Genomic DNA, 26,257 nt, shown 5'->3' with positions numbered 1-26,257 from the left:
GCAATGATGAATCCAAGCCAATGTACAATAGAGATAATGTATTATAATTATTAAGTACTTAAATTAATATTTACATACCCAAACAAAATTTATATACGAAATAGAATAATTATAAAACCAAAACATTCGAAACATATATAGATTAATTAAAAGCTCGATAATATTAATTAATTACCGACTAGTTTCAAGAACCTACCAGAAACGAAACGAAACGAAACAAAGCCACCCCCTATCTGTGAGTGACAGTGAGGTCACAAAAAGCAAAAGAAAATACCAGAAAATGGGGTGGCAAAAAATCGTCATTAATACTTTTCATTATCACGAAATTTCCAGTCTTCACTTCTTCTTCTCCCACACATTATAAATACATATTTTCATTACTCTGTTTTCCATCATCAATCAGCAAATTCTCCTCTATTTTTTACAGTCAAATTTGAAATTGTTGATTTAGAGATATGTCGAAGGATATTGAAGCTGGAGGGCGTGGTGGGTTCAGTGGGAAGGATTACGAAGACCCGCCGCCGGCCCCATTGATCGACACCCAGGAGTTTGCTTAGTGGTCATTTTACAGAGCTATTATAGCAGAGTTTGTTGCTACTCTGTTGTTCTTGTATGTTATTGTTCTTACTGTGATTGGGTATAAAGTTCAGAGTGATGATAAGAATGTAGGCGAGATTTGTGGTGGTGTTGGCATTTTGGGCATTGCTTGGGCCTTTGGTGGAATGATTTTTGTTCTTGTTTACTGCACCGCCGGGATTTCTGGTGAGTTTCCCGAAAGAATATCACCTCTTTCATTTTAGTCTCTGTTTCTTAGTGTCCGTTGTTATTTACAAAACTTTACATATAAATTTTATACCCAATCAAAATATTTTAATTAAAAATCTTTACCTACACTAAATTAAGTGTCATGTTAAATGGAAAAAAACAAGATATGAAAATGAAGGGAATAAAGTGATCCCTTTCAAAAATACAATGACAAAATGAACTCATATATAGATCAAAGTAAATCGGTACAGAAAGTATTGAGATCAAATTAATATTTAAATCTTAATTAAATGAAAGAATCTAAGAGATTAATTTAAGATTAATTTTTAAATTTAACCTTCAACTGAGTTTTGTATCAAGTCTCAAAAGTGTCTAGCAGGTTATTCAAAATTGTGTCAAAAAGATATTTGACAAATTTGAAAATTTTTAAAACTAATTCATTTATTAGATATAATTTTCTTTCTAATAAAATTCCTAACTTTTCAATTTCGTCTGGTAGATTCATGAATCTTATAAAATTAAAAAAATTTAGGCTTATTTGATAACAATTTCTTTTTTAGTTTTTTATATTTGAAAATTAAACCTATTTTCTCTCTCTTTTTTTTTTTAATAATAGTTTGTATCTTTCTTAAGCGTAAGAGTAGTATTCTTAGTCAAATTTTAAAAACAATAACGAATTTTTAAAAACTATATTTTTTTTTCAAATTTTGGTTTGGTTTTAAAAAAATGGGTGGAAAATTAATAACAAAACAAGATTTCTAAAAGGGTAAGAAGTATTGATAAGTTTAATTAGAAAAATAAAAATCAAATAACTATCAAATGGGATCTAAATGATTATCAAATGAACTTAACCAGACACTAAATCGGATTAAATTAATAATTTTAAAAATTTAGAAATGAATTAGATAAATCAATTCCTATGTTGAAAGATTAAATTTGAAATTTAACCTTAAATCTAATGTTGTTCCTCATATGGTTTGACAATTGGGATGTGGCAGGGGGACATATAAATCCAGCGGTGACTTTTGGACTATTTCTAGCACGGAAGGTGTCACTGGTGAGAGCCATATTGTACATGGCGGCTCAGAGTTTGGGTGCCATTTGTGGCTGTGCCTTGGTGAAGGCATTCCAAAACGCTCACTACAATAAGTACGGTGGTGGAGCCAACTCGCTCGCCGACGGCTACAACAGTGGCACTGGTTTAGCTGTCGAGATCATCGGTATATTCGTTCTCGTTTATACTGTCTTTTTTGTTACCGATCCCAAGAGAAATGTTAGAGACTCCCATGTCCCCATAAGTTTAATATCCATACTATTCAATATTAATTAGATGGAAATGACATTACAAATAGAATTAATATTTTTTTTTTTATGGTTTGAAATGAAAGGTTTTGGCACCACTCCCAATTGGGTTTGCGGTGTTCATGGTTCACTTGGCCACGATTCCGATCACCGGCACCGGCATCAACCCGGCTAGAAGCTTTGGAGCTGCAGTTGTGTTCAACAAATCCAAGCCATGGGATGATCAAGTATGTATATATGAAAAAACCAATTTAATTTCCTCTTCATTCTAAATTCCAAAAGTATTATTTAGTCTAATGTTAATTTGTTTGTGGTTTTGAACAGTGGATATTTTGGGTTGGACCTTTCATTGGAGCTGCCATAGCTGCCATTTATCACCAATTCATATTAAGAGCAGGAGCAGCCAAAGCTTTAGGATCATTCTCAAGCTCTTGATTAAGTCCACATTTAATCAAAATTTAATGATCGTTGTGTTAATTAATTGGCAAAAATGCCGATTTGGTTTGTGGTCTGCATAAAAGGGCATTGCCTTTTTATTTTCTATGCCCATATCTACTTTCTTCTTTTTTTTTCTCTCTGTTTTCACTCTGTTCTGATGTAATTATGTGAGATCTTGTGTTGTTTATAAATTGTGAATGTATCGTCTTTTGAAATTTTATCATAAATTTGCATTTTTAAATATATCAAAAGAGATTTTTCGTAAATATGGAATCATCAATTGATGATAGTTGATATCTTTTATCTATTGAGACGCATTTAAAGATTTCGTTTAGATATTTGGGATGTAAATAAAATGTTATTTTTTTTGAATTAATGTATTTCTTAAAGAAATATGCATCTAGAAAAAGAATGGTGAGAGATTCTAGAGAGATAGGGTGTGCAAATGAAGATTAATTAAAAAAACAGAAGTTTGTACTTCAAGAAACTTGTGCAATAAAGTGTAATAATTGAAATTAGAAAAAGCAAGCGAATCTACAAAACCCTTCAAATTGTATCTGATTAAACTCATGTATTGTAGACATTCTCTCATTTCCACCCCCAAGCATTTTATTTATTTTCCATTTATCAAAAAAATCTCATGACGCAATGATGGAATTTATATTATGTTTACTGAATCACATGAAATTTGACCTAACTTCATAGGTGTAATAGATGTAATGCATGAAATACATATGAACGTAAGAATAAAGAAACTTTGAGTACATAAATAATTGAGATGAAAGTAATATGTGAAGAAAAGTCAAAAGAGAGAAATTAGGTAAAGAAACTCTAGTAATTAAATAAATAAATAAATAAATAAAGCAATACTTGGAGATGCACAATTGTAATTTTACACATAAAAAATAAATTATATAAAAACATTAAAATATTTATAAATAGAAGTAAGAAGAATTTACCACATCACAAGTTATGATGTGTCAGTTAAGTGTGATGCAAAAAGATAGATATATTGTAATGCAGTTAAGTATTTTTTTTAAAATAAAACTTTGTATTATAGGAATGTTTAAATAACTCAACAACTCGAATAATCGACTACCCTACTATCATTTATACACATATAAGTTAGCCGACTTAAGATTTACCTTTTTCCTCTCATGATTTGGACTATCAAATAATTGGTCTTTTCTCAATCCTCGGTATTGGATTGTGGGTGTGTGAAATGTACACCCTTGGCCAATTTAGGTCAAGGTCGAGAGTGGTTCTTATGGGGTGTTGCCTTATGGTTCACTTGACTTAAGGCCGATTGAGATCTTAGGCTAGGTACTTCAGTCGAATATAACCTTGGAATAATTAGGTATATGACACTAATTACACTATCATTTGAAAAAATAGCAAAAGGCAAGATCCTTTTGAATTATAGCAAAACACATGAATGTCACATTAGTCCAATTTTCTGAAATCTTAAAATGCTCTCATTGTTCTTTTTAATTGCAGTGTAATTAATTCGACATCTTTATTAATGAAACTGTAATTAATTGCTCAATTATATATCCGATCAAACTTTCAAGTCAACTAAAATCATCATTTCAAGCGGATAATTTGTCATAAATCTCGTAATTTAATAGTTGTTTTGAATTTTTTAATCTTGTACATCAACTTATTTTCAAATCTTGTTTTGAAATTTAAAATATCATATTATATTAATTATCATAACTGAGTTTTGTTATTTTTATTATACTTTCTATTAATCTTAATCAAGATTTGCGGGTTTTAAATTATTTTGAACATTATATTTATTACTATGTTATTTGAAACATAAAATATTAAAATAAAACATGTAGCCCTAGCGTTCTACATCCCCTGTACTCAACGCTTTCTTGTTATGACTATTCAACAATTAAGAGTTTTGTTCAATGGTAAGTGGGATGAAAACAACCACTATCATGACTTCCGATTTATTGAAGTTTTTGTTGCTTCGAACACATCTTATTCAATTTTTATCTTTTTTTTTTTTTACTAATTATATTTTTTTTTATCTCAATCGACAACAAGTCTACTTTGGAGGTTTGACTTAATCAATCAAATCCATTGGTGCATAGATGAAAGACTCGACTTAATCAACCATCGACCAAGAGTTCAAGTTGCAAAGTCTTTCTTTTCAAAGTGATTCTTATCGAGTCATTGTGAAAAGGTAGGTCAAGCATATGGACGATGTTGGTATTAACCAGTTTGCCTTGGGATCTTAAATCCACCTTGACAGATTTGATCAAAGAAGGATGTACCATCATCGAATATTGTTTGTTTCTTTTCTGTTCATGAGATCTCCACGATTGACATCAATACCACATCATAATTGGTTAGTAATTTCAATTGACGATTTTTAACTAGGATTTTCATAATCTAGTCTAAATCGGTTTCTTTCTTCATGAATACAATTACTTAGATAAAGTTTTTATTAGTCCAACCCTCACTTTTTAAACTGATATTTTGCATCTAAAACAAGAAAACGTATTGTTACAAAATTTTGGGTATGTTCAAAAGCGAATTAGATGGTTTGGTTAATTTATTAAATTGTAGTGTATTTGTTTCTAAGTTTAATGTATTTGTCGAGTGTAGTTTGGAGACTAATTACAATGTATATGTAGGTCACGTAAATATTACATCGGAAGTATAGCCCCAAAAACTTTCAAAACACCTTTTATGACTATAGAACTCTCATCCAAATTACAGTGTAACTAATTTTTTCATTTGCACGTTTCTTTTATCATACATCTTTATTTTCAAAAACCACGACTGGCGAAGGAAGGGATGAAGGTAGAATTCAAGTCGGAGGTATCACCACTCTTGGTGGAGGACCAATTTTGGAGAGGAAAATGGCGGCAACTTGGTTGGAGAAGAGGTCGGTGCGGTGTTCAGAGCATGACCAACCGATAATCTCTAAATGTTTGTTTTAATTACAGTGTAATTACGAATATTTCTTAATAAGTCAATCACAATCTCATTTGTATGGCTGAGGTATTTAGACTCTTATAAATTCGTTTATTTTTTTTATTTTTAATTCGTTTTGTCAATCTTACAAATGAAATGTTGATTTGTCATTTTTACAAATGAAAAGTTAAAATCTGTCATTCTTCTTATAAACACTATAAACTTTTGTCCTATTAAAAAACAGCGGTGAGTCTAGCCCAAATCTATCTTTAACTATAAATAGGCAAATGCAATTTTTTTTTCTATATTTGTGAATTTATTATTTGAGGTAGTGTTTTCACAAAATAAATTTTCTTTCTTGATGCATTGAAGCATCAATCATCTACTTGAATATTATATGTAAAAATACTCTCCTCTCCTTAATTTTAGCTATTGAACTCGAACTCTTACAAAAAAATCAAAAGAAAAAAGAAAAAGCATGACGATATAAAGGAAAGAGAATTATAATGATGAAAGTGACAGAAGAATTGGAGTAAAGAAAAATTCTCCACAGCCCAAATAGTATTTTTCATTATTAGTAAAAAGAAAAACTCCACTAATTCAAAGAATTATCATTATTAAAATTATGACATCACTATTTAATTATCACCTATATTTTCAGTAATGTCATTTAATTGAAACAAATATTTCAACATTTGAAAGATAATGCTAATATAACAAAAAAAAGGTATATATCAATTGTCATAGTGGTTGAAAAACTAGCAAAAAGATAATTATTTATATATATATATATATATAATTCTTCAAAGAAAAGCATACTAAAATGATTTTTTTAAGGGAAAATAAAATAAAAAGGACATCCCAACAGCTGCCGCCCATCCAAGGATGAACTGACAAACCGTATGATGCACTAAAATTCATCTCAATAATTTCATGCATAAAAAATATGTTATTTTCTTCAAGCAATAATGTTTCGACACGTGGAGCATCCACAGCCACGAATGTAACATAAGAAAAAGGCACTCGGTATTTTCCACTTGGACCGACTTTGTTGACCTGACCGACCATAAATTTGAGGTTATAATAAAATCTGATGATTGCGATGTGATTACGTGGCATTAATATATTGGTAAACGGTTTCAACAGAGTGGGCCCGTAAAGATCGACGGTGATGATGAAATGTATTATGGATTTCAATTAGTCCGTTCAGTCACTCATCAGTTCTCACCGACTGTTGTCCACTTATTCCACACGTGATTTATATGATGTTAACGTTTTGTTTTCTTTTTATTTTTTTATTTTTTTTAGTTCGGAAATTTTAACTTTTTATTTTGTAATTTTTTTTTTTTTTTTTAAATTTTATAAGAACTAAACTCTTCATTTTATTATATAATTGATAATAATTTAGTTTCTATTTGTAAAAAATATTATTAAGATCAATGTAATTTCTTATATTAAAGTTGTTGGACATTATTGAGAGTTTAAATGTAGTGTTCAGTGGCCTCCTTTAATATTAACAGTAGAGTTAGATTTCTTGAGTGTGATTTGAATTCTTAATAATGTGGATCTAAATCCACGAAGATTCTTTCCATTTTCGAACAAGTTTCTAGGTTAGCAGCTAAACCATATTCGATGATCATTTGACATATTTCACGTGAGCAAAATGATGTTGCATATACTCTTACTCGTAGAGCTTTAAATACATGAGATGGTACGTGGTGAGGGGATGTTTTTCCTTTGTAGCTCCCTTAGCTTGTTGCTTCTTGATTCTTTCCCAATAAAAGTGTTTTCCTTTGGTTTATTTATTATTATTTTTATATACATTTATATTCATTACAAGTTGAGTTCGGGCTAGATACTGCGGTAGGATTAAAGTTACCAAATTTTTTTTGGAAGGAAAAATCAATGAACTATCACAATGTCACGGATATAAAAAAAATATTTTTTTAGTTAAAAAATGTGCTGTGGAGGATTCAACTTTCTAACATTTTAGTTGATAATACACTTTTCATTCCAATTGATCTATACTAATGTCGGTTGTACTTCCTTTATAATAATAATTATTAGATAAATTTACACGTTTCATACTATAAACGAAGGCCACGTTTACCAAATCATAATGAAAAGTGGTGTAAACGTAATGAAGTTCAATTTAGTGAGTCTAAATCGCGAACATAATTTTATTTCTTTTGATTGTGTTTGCTTAAAATTATAAACCTGTCACATTTACTGTCACTACTAGACCCTAATAATAATGGTAATGATAACATTAATTATAATAATAAATATGAAAAATTCTTAATTTTAATTTTGTAACAACAATAATATCTATAATAGTAACCATAGCCGTTCGTGGGTCTCACGTAAATTTAAAATGCAATCAAATTGAACATCCTTAGTCTTTCGATCAGATTACGTTTTCTAATTATAAAATTTGAAGCGAACATCACATTTCATTACTATTATAAATACAAGTAAAATAAACATAATCAAATGAGTCCGTTTTTTAAATTACCATGACATGAATATAAATTTAAGATAATTGTATCATGTGGGTCAAGTCAATGAAATGATGGAGAAGATTTAGGCAAAATGAGAGGGGAAGAAAATCCCAAAAAGAATTTTGAATTAACAATTGAAATCTCTAACAATCACTGGTCCATCCACTTCTCTAACATCCTTATATAAATTCCCCACTTCATCCCTAACCTTCATCACTCCCCTCTGCAACACCTCTGTTTTCAAATACCAATTCCTTCCTCCATTTCTTTGTAAATTTCACCCACAAGAACCAGCAGCCATGTCTAAGGATCTCGAAGCCGGAGGATTCGCGGCCAAGGACTACCAAGACCCACCTCCTGCCCCATTGATCGACGCCGAAGAGTTCACTCAATGGTCTTTTTACAGAGCCATCATCGCCGAGTTCGTTGCCACACTTTTGTTCTTGTACGTCACTGTTCTCACTGTCATTGGCTACAGTAGCCAATCCGACACCAAAAACGGCGGCCAAATCTGCGGCGGCGTCGGCATTCTCGGCATTGCTTGGGCATTCGGTGGCATGATCTTCGTCCTCGTTTACTGCACTGCTGGAATTTCCGGTGAGTTTCTTTGTCCCTTCTATTGCTCTGTTTCTCTCTCTGTTCGCTCTGTTTAAAGGAACTTACCCTTTTTGTGAAACTTCTTAGGAGGGCATATTAACCCGGCGGTGACTTTTGGGTTGTTCTTGGCTCGGAAAGTGTCTCTAGTTAGAGCAATTCTTTACATGGTGGCTCAATGTTTGGGCGCCATTTGTGGGTGTGCGTTGGTGAAATCGTTCCAGAAGGCTCATTACAATGAGTACGGTGGTGGAGCCAATTCTCTCGCCGATGGGTACAGCACCGGCACGGGCTTAGCCGCAGAGATCATCGGAACTTTCGTTCTTGTTTACACTGTCTTCTCCGCCACTGATCCCAAGAGAAATGCTAGAGATTCTCACGTTCCTGTAAGTTCATTCAATTCCCCAAACTGGGGTTGGGAATTCAGCCTCATTTTTCTCGATTGAACGAACTAATATTGTTTTCAACTTGAAATTGAAGGTTTTGGCTCCACTCCCAATTGGGTTCGCGGTGTTCATGGTTCATTTAGCCACCATTCCGATCACGGGCACTGGCATCAACCCAGCTCGAAGCTTTGGAGCTGCCGTGGTCTTTAACAAAGACAAGCCCTGGGATGACCAGGTAATTTCTTCTTTTTCCATAATCCTTCTCTTCCAGGTTTTGAATCTTGTTTTATTTGATCGAGTAATTGAGGCTTATTTCTTTAATGTGAGCAGTGGATTTTTTGGGTTGGGCCGTTCATTGGAGCTGCCATTGCTGCAATTTATCATCAAATCGTATTGAGGGCAGGGGCAGTTAAAGCTCTGGGATCGTTCAGAAGTTCCACTGCTGTATGAATCTAATTCAAATCTCCATTTGTGAAGTATTTGGGGACAAAAGAATGTGAATGTTGTTTAGCAAAAATCCCAAAGGCACTGGTTTTTAAGTGTGCCTTCTATCCTTCCATTTGCTCTGTTTTCTTTTGCTTTTTTTCCCCTGTTTTTCGCCCCCAAGTTGTGTAATATTGGGCTCTGTTTTAATGCAAAGTTTGATCCAACCAAGTGGGTCAGTGTTTATGCTTAATCATATAATGTGCCATTTTTAAATTGGCACTCCTTGTTTCCCTTTTCGATTTAGATTAAGTGGAGTTAATAAGTCTAGAATTAATACACCATGTTTAAAAAAATTTGTATTTAGGACATTGAACTGCAAGATGAAATTCTTTTATATATGTGAAAAATAGTGAAAAATGAAATATAGTTGATAAATGTACAAACTTCAATAATACTTATTATTGAAGTTGAATTGTTTAATGACAACTTGAGAAGTAAGTGAACCAAACGATCTCTTAGTTTGTGCATAGAAAGTTAAAAAGGTATTTGTCTTTGTCAAAGTGAGCTAAGATGGGAATTAATGATCTATAATGGAAAGTACAAGAACGCTATAACTAAGGTTTAAAATGTCGACATTGATATAGAAATGTCGATGGAATATCGATAAAATCTCGATATTGATGAATAATTTTGAAAAACATTATAAAGAATTTAAAAATATATTATAACTATTAAATAAACATTTTTATGAGTTTTAAACTAGTTGTCATGTCTATTGCTTATATTATATATATATGATTGATATTTTGTTATTTTTTTTATATATTTCGTGGATTTCTACGATAGAATGGAAATATCAATTTATTTTTTATATCGATGTCAAACTCATGAACATGTGTAAATATCAATGGAAATATTAACATATCAACGAAAATCTAACACTAAGATTATAATTTGATATGCACTTCCATTCTGTCTATCTCGATGAAGGTTCAAATCTCCAATATCTTATAGATAATCATCCATGTCATTCAAGTACATTATCCTTGTTTACTACATGTTTATGTCATTGTTAGGTTTCAAGAATATCAAAACAGACGTGCACTAATAAATGTTTACACACTTAAAAATTAAAAACTGTTGTGAAATTGAAGAGCACAATGGCTATGGAGAAAATATAATATAATAATAATATAAATAAATAAAATAACTGAAATTATGAAAATTTAGTGAAAATTTGAATTGAATTTCTCACAAATGTGTGTGATTTCAAGATCCGCCAAATATCACTATTTATAGGCAAAATGACAAGTAGAATGTAGTCTTACATGAACACCAAGCACAAATAACTACAAGGCACATGGACAACATGAAGATTGACACATGGCTTTTAGGATACTAAGCAATGAACATCTATTTGTTTTTATAATATTTATAATATTTCCCCTTATATGCCTCATTAAAATCATAAAAGGAAAACCCCAATGGAAAAAAATCATAGTGAAGGAAAAAAGTACATATTTCATATAATATATACTCCCCAAAGAATACAATATATTTACTCCCCTCATGAAAACATCACTTAAGATCTCTAAATTGCTGCATTCCAATGTTGTGCACCAATTTTTCAAAAGTAGCAGTTAGTAATGCCTTTGTAAATAAGTTTGTCAGGTTATCTTTCGAATAAATGCGTTGTATAGTGATGTCACCATTTTCTTCAAGATCATGAATGTAGAAAAGCTTCAATGAAGTATGCTTTGTTCTATCTCCTTTAATATATCCTCCTTTGATTTGGGCTACGTAAGTTGTGTTGTCTTCATATAATATTTGTGGAAGATTTTTATTAGAAGACAAGCAATATGTTTCACGAATGTGCTAAGTCATTAATCTTAACCATACACATTCTCGACTAATCTCGTGAATTGCAATAATTTCAGCATGATTTGAGAAAATGGTTGTTATGGTCTGTTTCATCGACCTTCATAATATAATAGTTCCTCCACATGTGAACGGATAACCTGTTTGAGATCTAGCTTTGTGTGGATCAGATAAATATCTAGAATCTGCATAACCAACTAGGTCAAAATTTGATTTATTTGAATAAAACAAACTCATATTGATGGTTCCTCGAAGATAACGGAGTATATGCTTAATTTCGTTCCAATGTCTTTTTGTAGGAGAAGAACTATATCTAGTTAATAAATTTATTGGAAATGCAATATCTAGTCTTGTATTATTAGCAAGATACATAAGTGCAGCAATTAAATTAAGATACGGTACTTCAAGACCAAGAAGTTCTTCATTATCATCTCGAGGTCGAAATATACCTTTCTTCACATCTAGTGAACGAACTTCCATTGGAATGTTCAATGGATGTGTTTTGTCTATATATAATCTTTTCAAAACTTTTCCTGTATAAGTTGACTGATGAACAAATATCCCATATGCTAAATGCTCAATTTGCAAGTCAAGGCGAAATTTTGTTTTTTTGAGATCTTTCATCTCAAATTCTTTCTTAAGATATTCTATTTCTTTTAAAAACTCTTCAAGAGTTCTAATTATATTCAAGTCATCAACATTTACAGTTATAATAGCAAATTCTGATTGTGATTTCTTTATAAAAGCACATGGACATATTGGATTATTTTGATACCCTTCTTTCAATAAATATCCATTCAGACGATTGTACCACATCCGTCCTGATTGTTTCAATCCATATAATGATCTCTATATTGAATACAATTCCTGGAAATTTGATGTATATGTTTTAGATACCTTAAATCCTCTTGGGATTTTCATATAAATATCAGTATTAAGAGATTCATATAAATAGTTGTGACTACATCTATTAGATGCATATTCAGACTTTCATATAAGTCAGACTAATTAAATATCTTAGTGCAATTACATCCACCACGGGAGAATATGTCTCATCGTAATCAATATTAGGTATTTATGAAAAATCTTGTACAACTGGTCATTGTATCTTGTGAATTTATTATTTTCATTTCTTTTTCTCATAAATACCCATTTGTACCCCACAAGTTTAGCACCTTCTGGTGTTTGGAATATGGTCCAAAAATCAGAGATTTTGAAACTGAGTGTAATTATGCCTCGATTGTTTTTTTTCCACCGAAGTCAATTTTTTCTATGTCGACATTTTTCAACAGATTTTGCTTTAGAATCCTTATTTTTAGATATAATAACAAGAGCAATATTATACGCAAAAGTGTTGTCAATAACTACATTAGTTCGATCCAACTTTTTTCTGTCATGACATAGTTTATTGAAATCTCATTATTATCTTTAGGTATTTCACCTTCTCATTAGTCATGTCAATGATTTCTCTATGGGTATTTACATCCTCAACCAAGTCTTCTTGACTATTAATTATTTTTCGTTTTCGAGGATTTTTATTTTTGGAACCCACTAGTCTACCACGCTTTTGGCGTGTTCCAGACTCATTAGTGACAACTTGTTGTATTGGGATATCAATTTTTTATGGAACATTTACAGCTAGTATATGTGACTTAGTTACTTTCTTTGCATCTATAAATGCATCTGGTAATTGATTTGCTATATTTTGCAAATGAATAATTTTTTAACTTCAAGTTCACATTGATCTGTATGAGGATCTGAACGAGATAATAATGATGCATTCCATGTAATTTCTTTTTCCAATTTCTTAATTTGTCCCCCAAATGTTGAAAATTTGTCTCATTAAAATGACAATCAACAAATCTTGCGGTAAATACAGATGAAGGAAGCTTAGCTCTCATAAGTAATGGTCTAGCAATTAACTGCAAACGTTTTTATGAATGATTCTACTAAACCATTTCGTATATGAACATGAGCTACAGGATATTCAACACTTATCCCAATTAACATACAATAATTATCAAAAGCTTAGGATGTAAATTCATCAGGATTATCAAAACAAATGGTCTTAATTGTATAATAAAGAAATTGTGCTCTTAACTTAATTATTTGAGCAAGTAATCTTGCAAATGATCTTATCAAAACAAGGATTATCAAAACAAATGCAAGATTTCAACTTGATAATAAGCACACTGTTGGAGTTGATGCCTGAAATCTCGTAGGGTTCTATAGTTTGTAAACATTATTGAACAAACTCATTGTGTATTTAATAAAATATTTGATATTTTATTCATTGTTTATAAAAATATGACATTTTAGTTGCATTAACCACAAACCAATAAACTAACATCAAAGATTATCTTTGTAACTTAAACATGTATGTAGAGACATACGGGTGGATAATGTTTAAGTGATAACCTAAATGATTTGTAGTAGATGGATAAGGCTGGGTACCTTATCTTGGTGACACTACGAGTATGACCCGCTTTGTAGGTGTTACAATTGTTGTAAAGTGCTACAAATGATCTGATCTTGATCATTCATGTATTAGACATGCGAGTGGGGATATTCTATACAAAGAAGTTTGTATAAGACCAGACTACGAAATGTTTAGTCTCATTATATAACACGGTTCATAATAGAGATTTTCATTTCACCAGGTTGACCATAAGTAACATAACCTTAATCCTGAGTGAGTTGTGAACTTCTCCTACCTATGAAGGCAGTCATTTGATTTGTATGGGTGAGATTGGCCAGATCACCAACTCAACAAGCCTACCATTTTTGGGATTCGTCTGATTAGGGAGTGGGAACACAACTACACAAGATGAAATTCACTCCTTCCTCGAAGCAGGGGTAAATAGATAAATTGCTCCCTTAAAGGCTGATTCCGGGTCTGGAACAATGTGGGGCCACACCCTCTCTTGACTCGAGAGGGGTTTAGTTATAATTGGACTATGATCTATTGTTCATTAGAGGGATCAATGGTACTTAAGGAGTTAGATGTAACTACATGGACAAAACGGTAATTTGGCCTAGCTGTACTTACAACAATTTGTGAAAGGTCATCATACTGTTGATTGGTTATATCCAATGGACATAGAAATATATTTGTAGTGCGAAAAGTCGGTCTTTAATGGAGTGTCTAACAATTAACAGATGGTGAATAATTTAATTAAAGAGTTCAATTAATTATTCATGTCCCGTTGGAGCTTTAAGCTACAGGTCTATGAGGTCCTCTTGGTAGTCAATAGGATCAATTGAGAATCAGTTTTTGGATTAATTTGAATTGTTCAAATTAATAAAGAGATTTAATTATATATATGATATAATTAAGTTGTTTCAATTATATGTGATATAATTGTTATAATGTATTTGATACATTATAGCTTAAAGAGAGGAAATAAATATTTGAATGAGATTCAAACATAGTTTCTGTGAATTGGATTCATAGTTGTTAAATTTAATATAAATATGATTTATATTAACTGCCGTAATAGAGAGAAAAGAAATTATAGTTTATATTGTATATAATACAATATTAAAACTATATATTATATGTTATATTTGATATAACATATAATTTAATATATATATATATATATATATATATATGATAAGTTAGTTATCATATTTATATTTATATTATTATTATTTTGATAATAAAGAAGGGAGTTACAACTTCCTTCCCCTTCTTTTCTCTCCACCCACATAAGTGGGTGGTGGTTATATTTGGCATGTAGAAAAAGAAAAGTTCTACTTCTTCTTGGTAAGATGATCGTTTTGTGATACAGAGAGAAAAAAGACAGAAGAGTTCTGTGAGTGTGAATTGAATTTTGCTGGTGAACATTTTTCAATTCCTTCTTCCTCTCTATAAAAATTCTCTCAAATCCAAAATAGGCAGAGTCTATTACTCCTGGGTTCTCACACCGAGAATATCGAGGAAACCTTTGTGGTCATGTTCGAACTTGTTTTAGTTATTTCTTGAAGAAAGTCTTCAAGTGGTTCGTGTTCTGTTCAAGGAAAATCTTGAAGAAAGGTCTTCAAAGGTGAGGTTTCTAAAACCCATTCATTAGCATGATGTAATTTATAAATAAATGCATATCTTGTTTCTTGTTTACTGTAAAATTTATATTCAATGAAAAATGGCTTTTGCTCGATGTTGCTTCCGCTCAAGGTTCTCTTCTCACAGAGTTGCTTCACACACGTATGACCATCTATTGGATGCCTTTATTAATACCATAAAATATCTAAATGGTCCATTTGGTGGGTTAATAGGTCCACATGTATCACCATGAATTCGTTCTAAAAATGCAGGTGATTCAGTTCCCGCTTTAATCTTATGGCTCTTCAATGGGTGTCCACTGGAATTCTCAATAATTCTTCTCATCATTATAGATTCTAGATGACCCAATCTATCATGCCAAATAACAAATATATCTGGATTCATGAACTTCAGGTTCATTGTTACATGTGTTTCAATTACTCATATATGAGTATAATACAATCCAGAAGAAAAGTAGACAACTTTTCCAATATATGTTTTTCATTTGAGACAGTAGAGATAATATATAAATATTCCACATTATTTTTACTATCAGTCTCAATATGATAATCATTGCAACATATATCTTTAAAACTAAGTAGATTTCTCTTTGATTGACTGGAGAGTAATGTATTATCAATTGTAAATTTTGTTCCTCTAAGTAAAATAATATTTGCTTTTCCAAAACTTTCGATCAGGTTTGCAGAACCTGATATCATATTGACTTTTGCTTCCAGTATTATCAGTTTGGAGAAATATTTTCTATTTGTAAGTATTGTATATGTAATTGCACTGTTTGCTAGACATAGAACTTGTTTACTAATTTTTTAGTCGCCCAACATATGAAAATGATCCAGGTTTCTTCATTAAAAGAAGATAATTACAATAATAAAACAATACTTAAAATATACAAAAGTTACTAAAAAAACGAAGATAGATAAAAGAAAACAACAACATTAAGTCTAGATATTCTCAAAGTCAAAAGAAATACTTGAAGTTCCATCAACTATGCCAATATTCTCTTCAGGAGATTCAAAGAAGTCCGCCACATCCAAATTTGTCTTATGAGATGGGTCAAATATGTCATTATCCTGGTATACAAAATTTGCTTTCACATTTTTCTCTTTTTCCTTCAGGGAGGCTTGATAGAGGTCAACTAAGTGTTTTGACATACCATAGATACGTGACCAATGGCCAGTCATTTTGCATCGAAAACATTTATTTTCAACACTTTTTGAACTCTTATCTTGTGGAAATTTTCCTTCGTGATCATCATTTTGTGTGGTTCTTTTGAAATTTGAATGATTAGAATGACCATCACAAAAATAATAATTATTTCTTCCTCTATCATGTTCACAACCTCGGCCACGACTATGATCTTGATCACGATTATTAATATTCACAACATTCACTTCAGGGAATGGTGTTGTTCCAGTTGGTCGAGATTTGTGATTCTTCATCAATAATTCGTTATTTTGTTTTGCCATCAGAAGACATGAAATTAGTTCAAAATATTGTTTAAAATCTTTCTCTCGATATTGCAACCGCAGGAGCATATTCGAGACATGATAGGTAGAAAATGTCTTCTCTACATATCAACATCAATAATTTTCTCTCTCCATAACAACAATTTTGAACTGATTTTAAATAACGAAATTGTAATCATTTACTGATTTAAAATCTTGTAACCTTAAATGTATCCATTCATAACGAGCTTTAGGAAGAATAACTATTTTTTTTATGATCATACCTTTCTTTCAAAATTTTTCATAAGATATGGGGATATTTTATTGTAAGATACTCCATTTTTAATCCCTCGTGGAGATGATGATGAAGGAGAATCATAGCTTTTGCTTTGTCCTGATTGGATGTCGTTTTTTCTTCTTTAATTGTTTCTCCCAAGTTCATAGTATCCAGGTGAATTTCAGCATCGAGCACCCATGATAAATAATTATTGCCATTAATGTTAAGGGCTGCGAATTCTAATTTTGTAGGATTTATCATGACAACACTATCACAAAATATTGTACTTATATTAGAAATTTAATATGTAATAAATATGCATGTATTTAATTTATTAATTATAATAAAGAAAAAAAAATCGACCTACCTTTAGGACATACGTTCAATGATGGAAACAACAAGAACTCATGCTGATAATGTGTTGTTAAATTGAGGAGCACAATGGAGTACAACAGATATGGAGAAAATATAATATAATAATAATAAATAAATAATATAGTATAATATAATAATAAAATAAAATAACTAAAATTATGAAAATTTAGTGGAAATTTGAAGTGGATTTCTCACCAATGTGTGTAATTTTAAGATCTACAAAATGTCACTATTTATAAGCAAAGTGGCAAGTAGGATGTAGTTTTACATGGACACCAAGCATGAATAGTACAAGACAGATGGATAATATGAAGATTGATACATGATTTTTAGGACACGAAGCAATAAGCATCTATTTATTTTTATAATATTTATAATAAAAACACCATACATTTTTTCCCATTTAAGATATATACATATGTTAGCAACTATATTTTCATCTCTTATAATTAAAAGTACAAATTTGTTGTGATATATTTAATAGACATGTATGTGCAAGTATACCATATATACTTTAGAGATTAATTCATGGTATGTCTAACAAAATAGATACTACACTATTGTATTCAATTTAGTGAAAAATTTCTAGTTCTTTACACAGAGGTTTATAATATTTTCATAAATATATATTTTTGCATACAAATATTCATATTGGAAGAGAATAGTAGAAGAAAGTGAAACAATCTTAGGGATTGTTTAGAGCGTTGAGTTGAGATATGATGTATAAAGTTCATATGTCTGTGGAGTTCATATACCTATGGAGTTCATATGTCTATATTTAGGATGCAAAGTTATTTGGTCTGAGTTCATATATCTGTTTTTGAGGTGTAGAGTTGAGTTTATATATCTGGAGTATTGGTACAATTTTTTGAGTTCTAAATAATCTGCTTTTATTGATGACTATTTTGTTTTGAAACTTTTTTTTATTCAATAATTCTATTCATCTTTGTGTTAAATAAAATATGGATTGCACTTTTTTCTTTTAATTTTTTTTATTTTTTTATGTAATAAACAATAATTAACTCACTATACTTCTGGCAGAAATATGGTTAAATAAAATGAAAAACCGAAATGAAATGAAAACTTTTGATTTCTAATTTTTCTCCATGAATTTCACATCATCCTTTTCTTTTTTTTTTTTTCTTCTTGTTGTTGCTTTTTGTTTTTACTCTGTCATGATTTTTTTTTTAATCTTCCCCATAGTCTTAGCAGCCACTGGAATGCCACCATATTTCTTCAACAATTTCACTTTCAGTTCTCCAAATTTGGAGGATCATTAGAGAACAAATTTTCATTTCACCATTTCTTGCTAGAAAATGTTTCAAGAAAAAATCTCCATTTTATGTTTTTTTTGTTGTTATGCATTACATACTTTTCAACGGTATACATACTTTTCCAAATATTATTAACACTCATTTGATATGTGAATTCAATTAAATAAAAATATATTTTACAAATTTCTACGTATAAATATTGCACTTGATGTAGAAAAAATACTATTATTTGTGTGATTGACAATCCTACAACATATTTTAATAGTCATCGATCTTATAACAGTCGAAAGTGGTTGTCGAAGTTGATTATCGAAGATGATTTTTGCTGGAGTTTATAATTGGAGATGATTGTCGGAGCTAAAGTTGGTTGCATGTAGGTGGTATGGAGCTAGTCATTGAAGTTTGTCATCGAAGGTGGTTTTTGGAGCCCGAAGTTGGTCGTCGGAGTTGGTTGTGCGAAGGAGGTCATCGAAGTTGATCATTGAAGATGATTTTTGTCAGAGTTTTGTAGTCGGAGGTGGTTGTTGGAGCTTGAAGTTGGTTGCATGAAGGTGGTATTGGAGTTGGTTGCTGGAGTTTGTCATCGAAGGTGGTTGTCGATGTCTCGAGTTGCTCGCTCGAAGGTGGTTAACGAATTTGATCATTGAAGGTGATTTTTGTTAAAGTTTGTAGTTGGAGGTGGTTGTCGGAGTTGGTCATTGGAGTTTGTTTTTGGAGGTTATTGTTGGAACCTAAAATTGGTTGTTGGAGTTGGTCGCTGAAGGTGGTCGTTGGAGTTGGTCACCAAAGTTGTCATTAGATGTTGTAGGAGTCTTGAGTTGGTCGCCGGAGTTGTCATCGGAGTTGGTTCCCAGAATATGGTAGTGACAGTCACTGATAGTGGAAACATTGGAAGAATGGAGAGTTGGGGTGAGTTGGTAAAATATAGCAACTCAATTATACGAACATTTAAAGTTGGTAGACCAAACATTGAGTTGATATATTATACCAATTCAACTCAACTCATGTTGGTGAGCCAAACACCTCAAGTTACTTCACTAATTGAAAATTTTAAAAATATAGAGGTAGTACTTTATATAGCTTTTTATTTGAAATTATAACTATTCTTTTATCTTCCACTCATTTAAAATGTTCAAAAAAAAAAAAAAAAACAAACAAACAAAACTTAGGTAACAAAAAGTAACCAGAGATTATAGACAGACCTCGTTTCATAACCATTTCATTTATGACTTTTTGTTCTTGAAAATTTAGTCTATTTTCTCTCTTTTTTTTTTTTTTATAATGATTTGCATCTTTATTAAGTACAATGGTTAAATTCTTAACCAAATTCTAAAAATAAAAACAAGTTTTTAAAAGTTAGTTTTTTTAATTTTCAAAATTTGACTTGGTTTTTTAAATCGTTGATAAAATGCGAATAACAAAAAAGGAAATTTGGAGGTGAAAATAGACTTCATTTAAAAAAAAAAAAAAATCAAATGATTAGTAATTAGGACCTATGTATTATGTTGTTTATCAATAGAGAGGTATGATAGAAAGATTTTATGATTACGCAACAATGGAGGTTTAAAAGGATTCTTGCTATGTATTAAGATTTTGGGGCATCATTTTCGTTTTTAGAAGTGAAATGTAGCATGATTCTTGCCTTTCTTCAAAAGCCTACTATTATTTTAATATATGTTATTTCTTTCTAAATAATAGGTGGCATGGAAATGGGGGGATGATTTTTGTTATAGAAGGAAAAATGTGGGCATAATTCTTGCCTCTTTTTTTTTAATAAGCATATCTAAATTTTTTTTCTCACATTAGTTATATTTTTCTTCTTTCCTTTCTAAACAATAGGTGGCATGAAAATGGGAGTATATTTGTAAATGAACTTCAAAAAATGGATATGAGTGTAAATATGGAATCCACCATTGGAACAAAAGTGAAATATTTGTCCCTAATAAAGATAAAGTCTATGTAATTTATCCCTATAGATTTACAAGATAATGTGGTATAATATTGAGATTGTGTGATAGCTGCTAGCCTACAATACAAGGGAAGTCCAATGTAGGCCAAAAAAGCCTATGCCCTACTCCATGCACCTATGTTAATAAATAATTCTTAATATTATCTTGTGTTACATCATTATTAAATGATCCTAATGTAGCTTAGTGAATAAGAATAATACCAATACTATTATAAGAAAATTTTCTTAGGTGTGTGGTCATCCATCAAGTTAACTAATTGTGTATATCTTGCTAGCTCAACAACCCTAACTGGCCTAACTAGCCAAATGGGCCACTCTCAAGTTACCATTATGCAACTAAATTATTTTCGGACTATATAAAAGTAATAAAGAAAGAGTGAAAATTTTCTAAGACGTTCATATTATAATTTTAGATTTTTTTTTTTTTTTTTTTAATGTTGTGGATTTTACATCATTTTAAAGGGATTGTGAAGTAGTACTGAAATTTTCCAAAATAGAGGATCTTTTGATTTGATTAGTTTTGTGAATGAATATTAAGAACCAATAAAGCTAACTAAAAATTCTACTATTTGGCCCAAAGAAAAAAAAGGGAAAATCTTTATTTTTTAAATAATTAGATAGGTTAATAATTAAAATCTATTTGGAATACATTTTCAAGTGTTTAATTTAAAAGATAAGTTATTTTGAAATAAATTGAAGTATTTGACAACCATTTTCAAGTGTATTATAATAATTTTTTTATCAAAAGTATTGAGATAAAAACGAGTTTTTTTTTTTTTTTATTTTTAAAACACCTATTTATCTAAGTAAATCCGAACAGATGCTTAGTATATCAATAATCGATTAATGATAGATTAAAAGAAAAAACGAACTAGCTAGGTCAATCAATTAAAAACCACTTTTAAAAACTGTCCATTCTAAAACAAAATTTCAAAGTCCACATGAAAATCCCAAATAATGTTCTTTTTTTTTTTAAAAAAAAAAAAGCATTTTTGCAAGTGTCTAAACATGCATTGGTAGGTTATTTAATCCCCATTCAGTAACTATTTTATTTTTTGTTTTTTTTTAAAATTAAATCTAGGAACATTACTTCTATCTCCAAATTTCTTCATTTGTTATATATTTTTCACCTATAGTTTAAAAAATCAAACCAAATTTTGAGAACTAAAAAAAATAATCTTCAAAAAGTTGTTTTGGTTTTAGAATTTTTCTAAGAATTCAACCACTGTACTCGAAAAATACAAACTATTGTAAGAAATGGTGATGAAATAGGTTTAATTTTCAAAAAAAAAAAAAAAAATAGTTACCAAACGAAACCTTAGTTATTCGTAAAATAAAAATTACGTAAGAGCCTTCTAAATTTATCCTCATGTTTTTTTACATCTTATCCAATTATTTAATCATAGTGTATCACATGACAAATTCCTTTTATCTCGTTTTTAAAAAATATTTTGCTTTTTTTTTTTCCTTCATATGATTTGAATGGAATGCATTCAAGTATTGATCTCATAAAACTATATCAAATTTTAGATTAAACTAAGTAGAAGTTAGATGAGATTTTTGGCAGGTACCATATAGTAGTATTAATAATCTTCGGAAAAAAATTCTAATACTACGTAGTATGGAGAATCATTCATATTACTTTCATTCATTGTTTGTCATATTAGTTAACATTTAATAATAATATAGAGTCTACAAAATAATTTATATATAATTTAATAACGTGTCAAATTATGAATGGAAGTTGTAAGAATTATTATACAAATTTTCTCTTAGTTGTCATCTCATACTTTTGACAAAAGTTATTACTCGTTCAAATTTCAAAAAATACATTTAATGTTTGAAGTAGGTGAGGAAAGAGGAGGATGGCCCTGTAAAAATTAATAATGTGGGATCCAATATTGTCTCTAGAATAATAAATGTTAAAAATAGGTAGACAAGCATTTAATTAAAACTCTTAAATTCATATTAATAACATTAGCATAAACTTTTAATCTAAATAATGAGAATGAAATCAACAATGTTAATGCTTCTCAAGGCATTATCTTCATAATAGACTACAAAACTCAACTAATATATCTTCAATACACAATTGTATATGAAGAATTGAACTTAATGTTTGGAAGCAATAAAAAAGAGAGGTTGAAGAAGATGATTTTGAGTAGTGAAATGTCATGGAAAATTCTCATTAAATAACCAAAATGGAATACAATGAATGGAACAACTAGCTAAATTGAGTATAGAGGAAATAAATAACAAACAATGACAGTTTTCTACCCTAACTTGAAGCTTAGGTTGGTTTGTGCTTAAAAAAAGCATTTTTAAGTAAAGAATGAATTGTTTGGTTTAAGGTTTGGTCCTGGGTAATAAACTATGAAGCACAGATACTTCATGTGAGACAAAAAATCAGTATCAGACACGTATCGGATACCGATACTTCCAGATACTTCTCAGATTCGTATCTGACACGTGATTTGACGTATCTATACTTTCAGATACTTTCCAGGTACGTATCTGACATGTGATTTAACGTATCTATTTTTGTGCTTTTTTTTTTTTTTAATGAAAAAAGACAAGTAACTCATCTAATCTTTCACAATCTAAAAATAGACAACCTATTTAAAAAGCTCACTACTTGAGTCCAAAACTAAAAGAAGAAATAAATAAATAACAAACCAAACCCTAGACTAGAATAATCTAATCTCCACATTTGAGTCCCCATGAAGTCCACCAAAATATAAATCATTTTGATATCTTCAACAACAAGTTCTTTGTTTATCTTCATACTTCTCCCTCTAATTTTCTTCTTCTTCTTTGTAATATGAGTCACTTTTCAATTGCATTTTATTAACTATTGTACTTCAACATCTTAGATATTGCTTTTTTTATATTGTATTTCAGTGTATGTATTCTATTTTGTGCTATTGTTATTAACTTGTATGCTAAATTTATCTATATCCAAGATTTTTTTAAAGAAAAAGAAAATATATCTTCAATGTATCAGTATCCTCGTTTTTTAGAAATATATATATTAAAAAAATGACGCATCCTTAGACATTTCTGTATCTTAGTTTTTTAGAAATTGATGAATCGCCGTATCCGATCGTATCCGTATCGTGTAGCCGTATCTGTGTCTATGCTTCATAGATAATAAACATCTTTAAGAATATAATAGGTGTTAAAATGAATTTAATAAAATTAATATATGCTGACATGCACCTAATTCAACTGAAAAAAATTTATATTATCAATTTTGAGATGTGAGATTCGATCCTCTCATAAATAAATTCACTATTTACTAAAAAAAAAAGTTATTAATTATCTAACATCTTCAACAAACTACCATCAACCCTTTCTTAAACAATTAAATTATTACAATTGAATCAAACAAATAACTATTTTAATTTTTTTAAAAAATAGAGTTATTCTATTAAATAGAAAATTACTTGAAATATTTTCAAATGTAGTAAAATGTCATTGTCTATTATTGTTAGTGATAGACATTAATATATGTCTATAAGTAATAGATAATAAAGTTTTGCTATATTTATAAATAAGTTGACTCATTTTACTATATTTTAGTATTGATTAAATTTTATATGATTTTCTTCATATAAGAAAAGAAACTTCAAGATATGTAAAGTCTTGATTAAGAGGTTAGATGTTCTCTCACCGGACACAAATGGTTGTAAAGAGGGGAAAAAAAAACATCTAACAAGAGGGGAAACCCATACATTTGGGAGGGTATAGATACCCTATTCAAAGGTATAAGGAATAGATTATTCCTATTCCCGAGCTTAAAAAACACTAAACCAAACAAGAAAATCCCATTCCCATTTCTTAAATATATTAATTTACCAATTCAACTTCATAAATTCATAACTCTCCTCTGCTTTCAACAACAGGAGAAGCAATGTCTAAAAATGTTGATGGCAGAAGCAATGGCAAGGACTACCAAGACCCACCTCCCGCCCCCTTCATCGGCGCCGGCGAGTTCAACCAGTGGTCGTTTTACCGAGCCATTATCGCCGAGTTCGTTGCCACGCTTCTGTTCTTGTACATTCTTGTTCTCACTGTCATTGGCAATTCCCACCTCTCCGCCCTGAAGATCTGCGGCGGCGTCGGCGATTTGGGCATTTCCTGGGCTGTCGGCGGCATGATCTTCGTCCTCGTTTACTGCACCGCTGGAATTTCTGGTGAGTTTAGTTTTCTTATATTGCTTTGTTTCTCTCTCTGTTTCTCTCTCTGTTAAATCTGTAAGAATTACTCTGTTTTGTTTATCTCTGCAGGTGGGCATATTAATCCGGCGGTGACGTTTGGGATGTTGTTAGCTCGAAAGATCTCTCTAATCAGAGCTTTGTTTTACATTTTTGCTCAATGTTTGGGCGCCATTTGTGGGTGTGCGTTGGCTAAATCATTACAAAAGACTTATTACGTTCAGTACAATGGTGCAGCCAATGTGGTCGCCGATGGGTACAGCATTGGCACCGGCTTAGCCGCAGAGATCATCGGAACTTTTGTTCTTGTTTACACTGTCTTCTCCGCCACTGACCCCAAAAGAAACGCTAGAGATTCTCACATCCCTGTAAGTTAGTTTAATTACAGGTTCATAATCTGTTTTTCATCATTCAATTAACTAATCAAGTTTGAACTTAATTAAAAACCAAAGGTTTTGGCACCACTCCCAATTGGTTTCGCGGTGATTATGGTTCATTTAGCCACCATTCCGATCACCGGCACTGGCATCAACCCGGCTCGAAGCTTTGGAGCTGCAGTGATCTATAACAAAGCCAAGGCCTGGGATCATCAGGTAAATTTTCTCCCCCAATTCTTCTCTTTTTTATGCTTTTGTATCTTTGTTTTAGAAAAAAATGAAGCTTATTTCCTTTTTGTTTATGTCTTTTTGGTTTTGAACAGTGGATCTTCTGGGTTGGGCCATTCATTGGAGCTGCCATTGCTGCAATTTATCATGTTGTTATTATAAGGGCAGGGGCAATTAAAGCTCTGGTTTCCTTCAGAAGTTCTTCTGCTTTATAAATCTCATCCAAATCTTGTTTGTAAAAGAGAGAGAGAGAAAACAAAAGAGTGAACTTTCTTCATCAGCTAAATTTCCCAAGGCACTCTGCTTTATATGTAATTCTGAATTTTCTTTTGTTTTAAAGTAATCAAGTGGGTTATGTTTATGCTTAATGTTCACCATTCTTCTTAATTTGAAGATACAATAGATAAGTAAATCAGATCAAATCTAATATACGCTACATTGAGAAGCTGCAAAAAATATTTCTCCAGATACAGAGAAATGAATGTGATTATGTAAACAATCTTTGTTGGTTGATTTGGTGATGAGAGAATTAATGAGAGGGTTGCCTTTTTATAAGGGTATATTTAATAAGACCATGTGATTCATACCCATAATTCTGTTTCTTTCTCCTCTTATTTATATCATAAAAAATAATGTGATTTCGAGTGTTCGAGTCGGTCTTTATTTGAACTCACTTGCTAGACAAAATCTCTCACAAGTGTGATGTTTAGGTTAACATGCTCTAATGTTTAAATGGGCTCAAGTGGTGTGGAGCTGAACACAATATATGCAAGAGATATCCCTAACTCAATAGATTAATTGGCCTATA

General features: G+C 30.8%; 3 protein-coding genes and 1 pseudogene across 5 annotated transcripts; all 4 read left to right on the top strand.

The window, feature by feature from the left end:
- The first annotated feature begins 455 nt into the window (after positions 1 to 455).
- On the top strand, positions 456 to 2,222 carry LOC150037254 (aquaporin PIP2-2-like; annotated as a pseudogene). Its single transcript, XR_016528816.1, has 2 exons — positions 456 to 762; positions 1,782 to 2,222. The product of XR_016528816.1 is annotated as an aquaporin PIP2-2-like (transcript).
- LOC120073544 (aquaporin PIP2-2-like) lies at positions 2,153 to 2,610 on the top strand. Its single transcript, XM_090312472.1, has 2 exons — positions 2,153 to 2,294; positions 2,392 to 2,610. The coding sequence occupies exons 1-2, from the start codon at positions 2,190 to 2,192 to the stop codon at positions 2,500 to 2,502; spliced, it is 216 nt and encodes a 71-aa protein (XP_090168598.1). The 5' UTR covers positions 2,153 to 2,189; the 3' UTR covers positions 2,503 to 2,610.
- Positions 2,611 to 8,118: 5,508 nt separating this feature from the next.
- On the top strand, positions 8,119 to 9,593 carry LOC120072591 (aquaporin PIP2-2-like). The gene is made up of 4 exons (XM_039024988.2): positions 8,119 to 8,534; positions 8,622 to 8,917; positions 9,012 to 9,152; positions 9,248 to 9,593. The coding sequence occupies exons 1-4, from the start codon at positions 8,237 to 8,239 to the stop codon at positions 9,365 to 9,367; spliced, it is 855 nt and encodes a 284-aa protein (XP_038880916.1). The 5' UTR covers positions 8,119 to 8,236; the 3' UTR covers positions 9,368 to 9,593.
- Positions 9,594 to 24,264: 14,671 nt separating this feature from the next.
- LOC120072853 (aquaporin PIP2-1-like) lies at positions 24,265 to 25,817 on the top strand. 2 transcript variants are annotated; one of them, XM_039025373.2, is made up of 5 exons: positions 24,265 to 24,392; positions 24,533 to 24,823; positions 24,917 to 25,212; positions 25,297 to 25,437; positions 25,545 to 25,817. In XM_039025373.2, the coding sequence occupies exons 2-5, from the start codon at positions 24,541 to 24,543 to the stop codon at positions 25,662 to 25,664; spliced, it is 840 nt and encodes a 279-aa protein (XP_038881301.1). In that variant the 5' UTR covers positions 24,265 to 24,392; positions 24,533 to 24,540; the 3' UTR covers positions 25,665 to 25,817. The 2 variants fall into 2 exon arrangements, with proteins under 2 accessions (XP_038881301.1, XP_090168534.1); XM_090312408.1 differs by lacking the exon at positions 24,265 to 24,392 and having other exon boundaries at positions 24,395 to 24,823.
- The last annotated feature ends 440 nt before the right edge of the window (positions 25,818 to 26,257 follow it).

Source organism: Benincasa hispida, chromosome 3 (assembly GCF_027475165.1).
Source record: "Benincasa hispida cultivar pf3 chromosome 3, pf3_genome.v1.1, whole genome shotgun sequence".
NCBI lineage: Eukaryota > Viridiplantae > Streptophyta > Magnoliopsida > Cucurbitales > Cucurbitaceae > Benincasa > Benincasa hispida.
The sequence above is the reverse complement of the archived record's forward strand: the minus strand, read 5'-3'. Positions and strand labels throughout refer to the sequence as shown.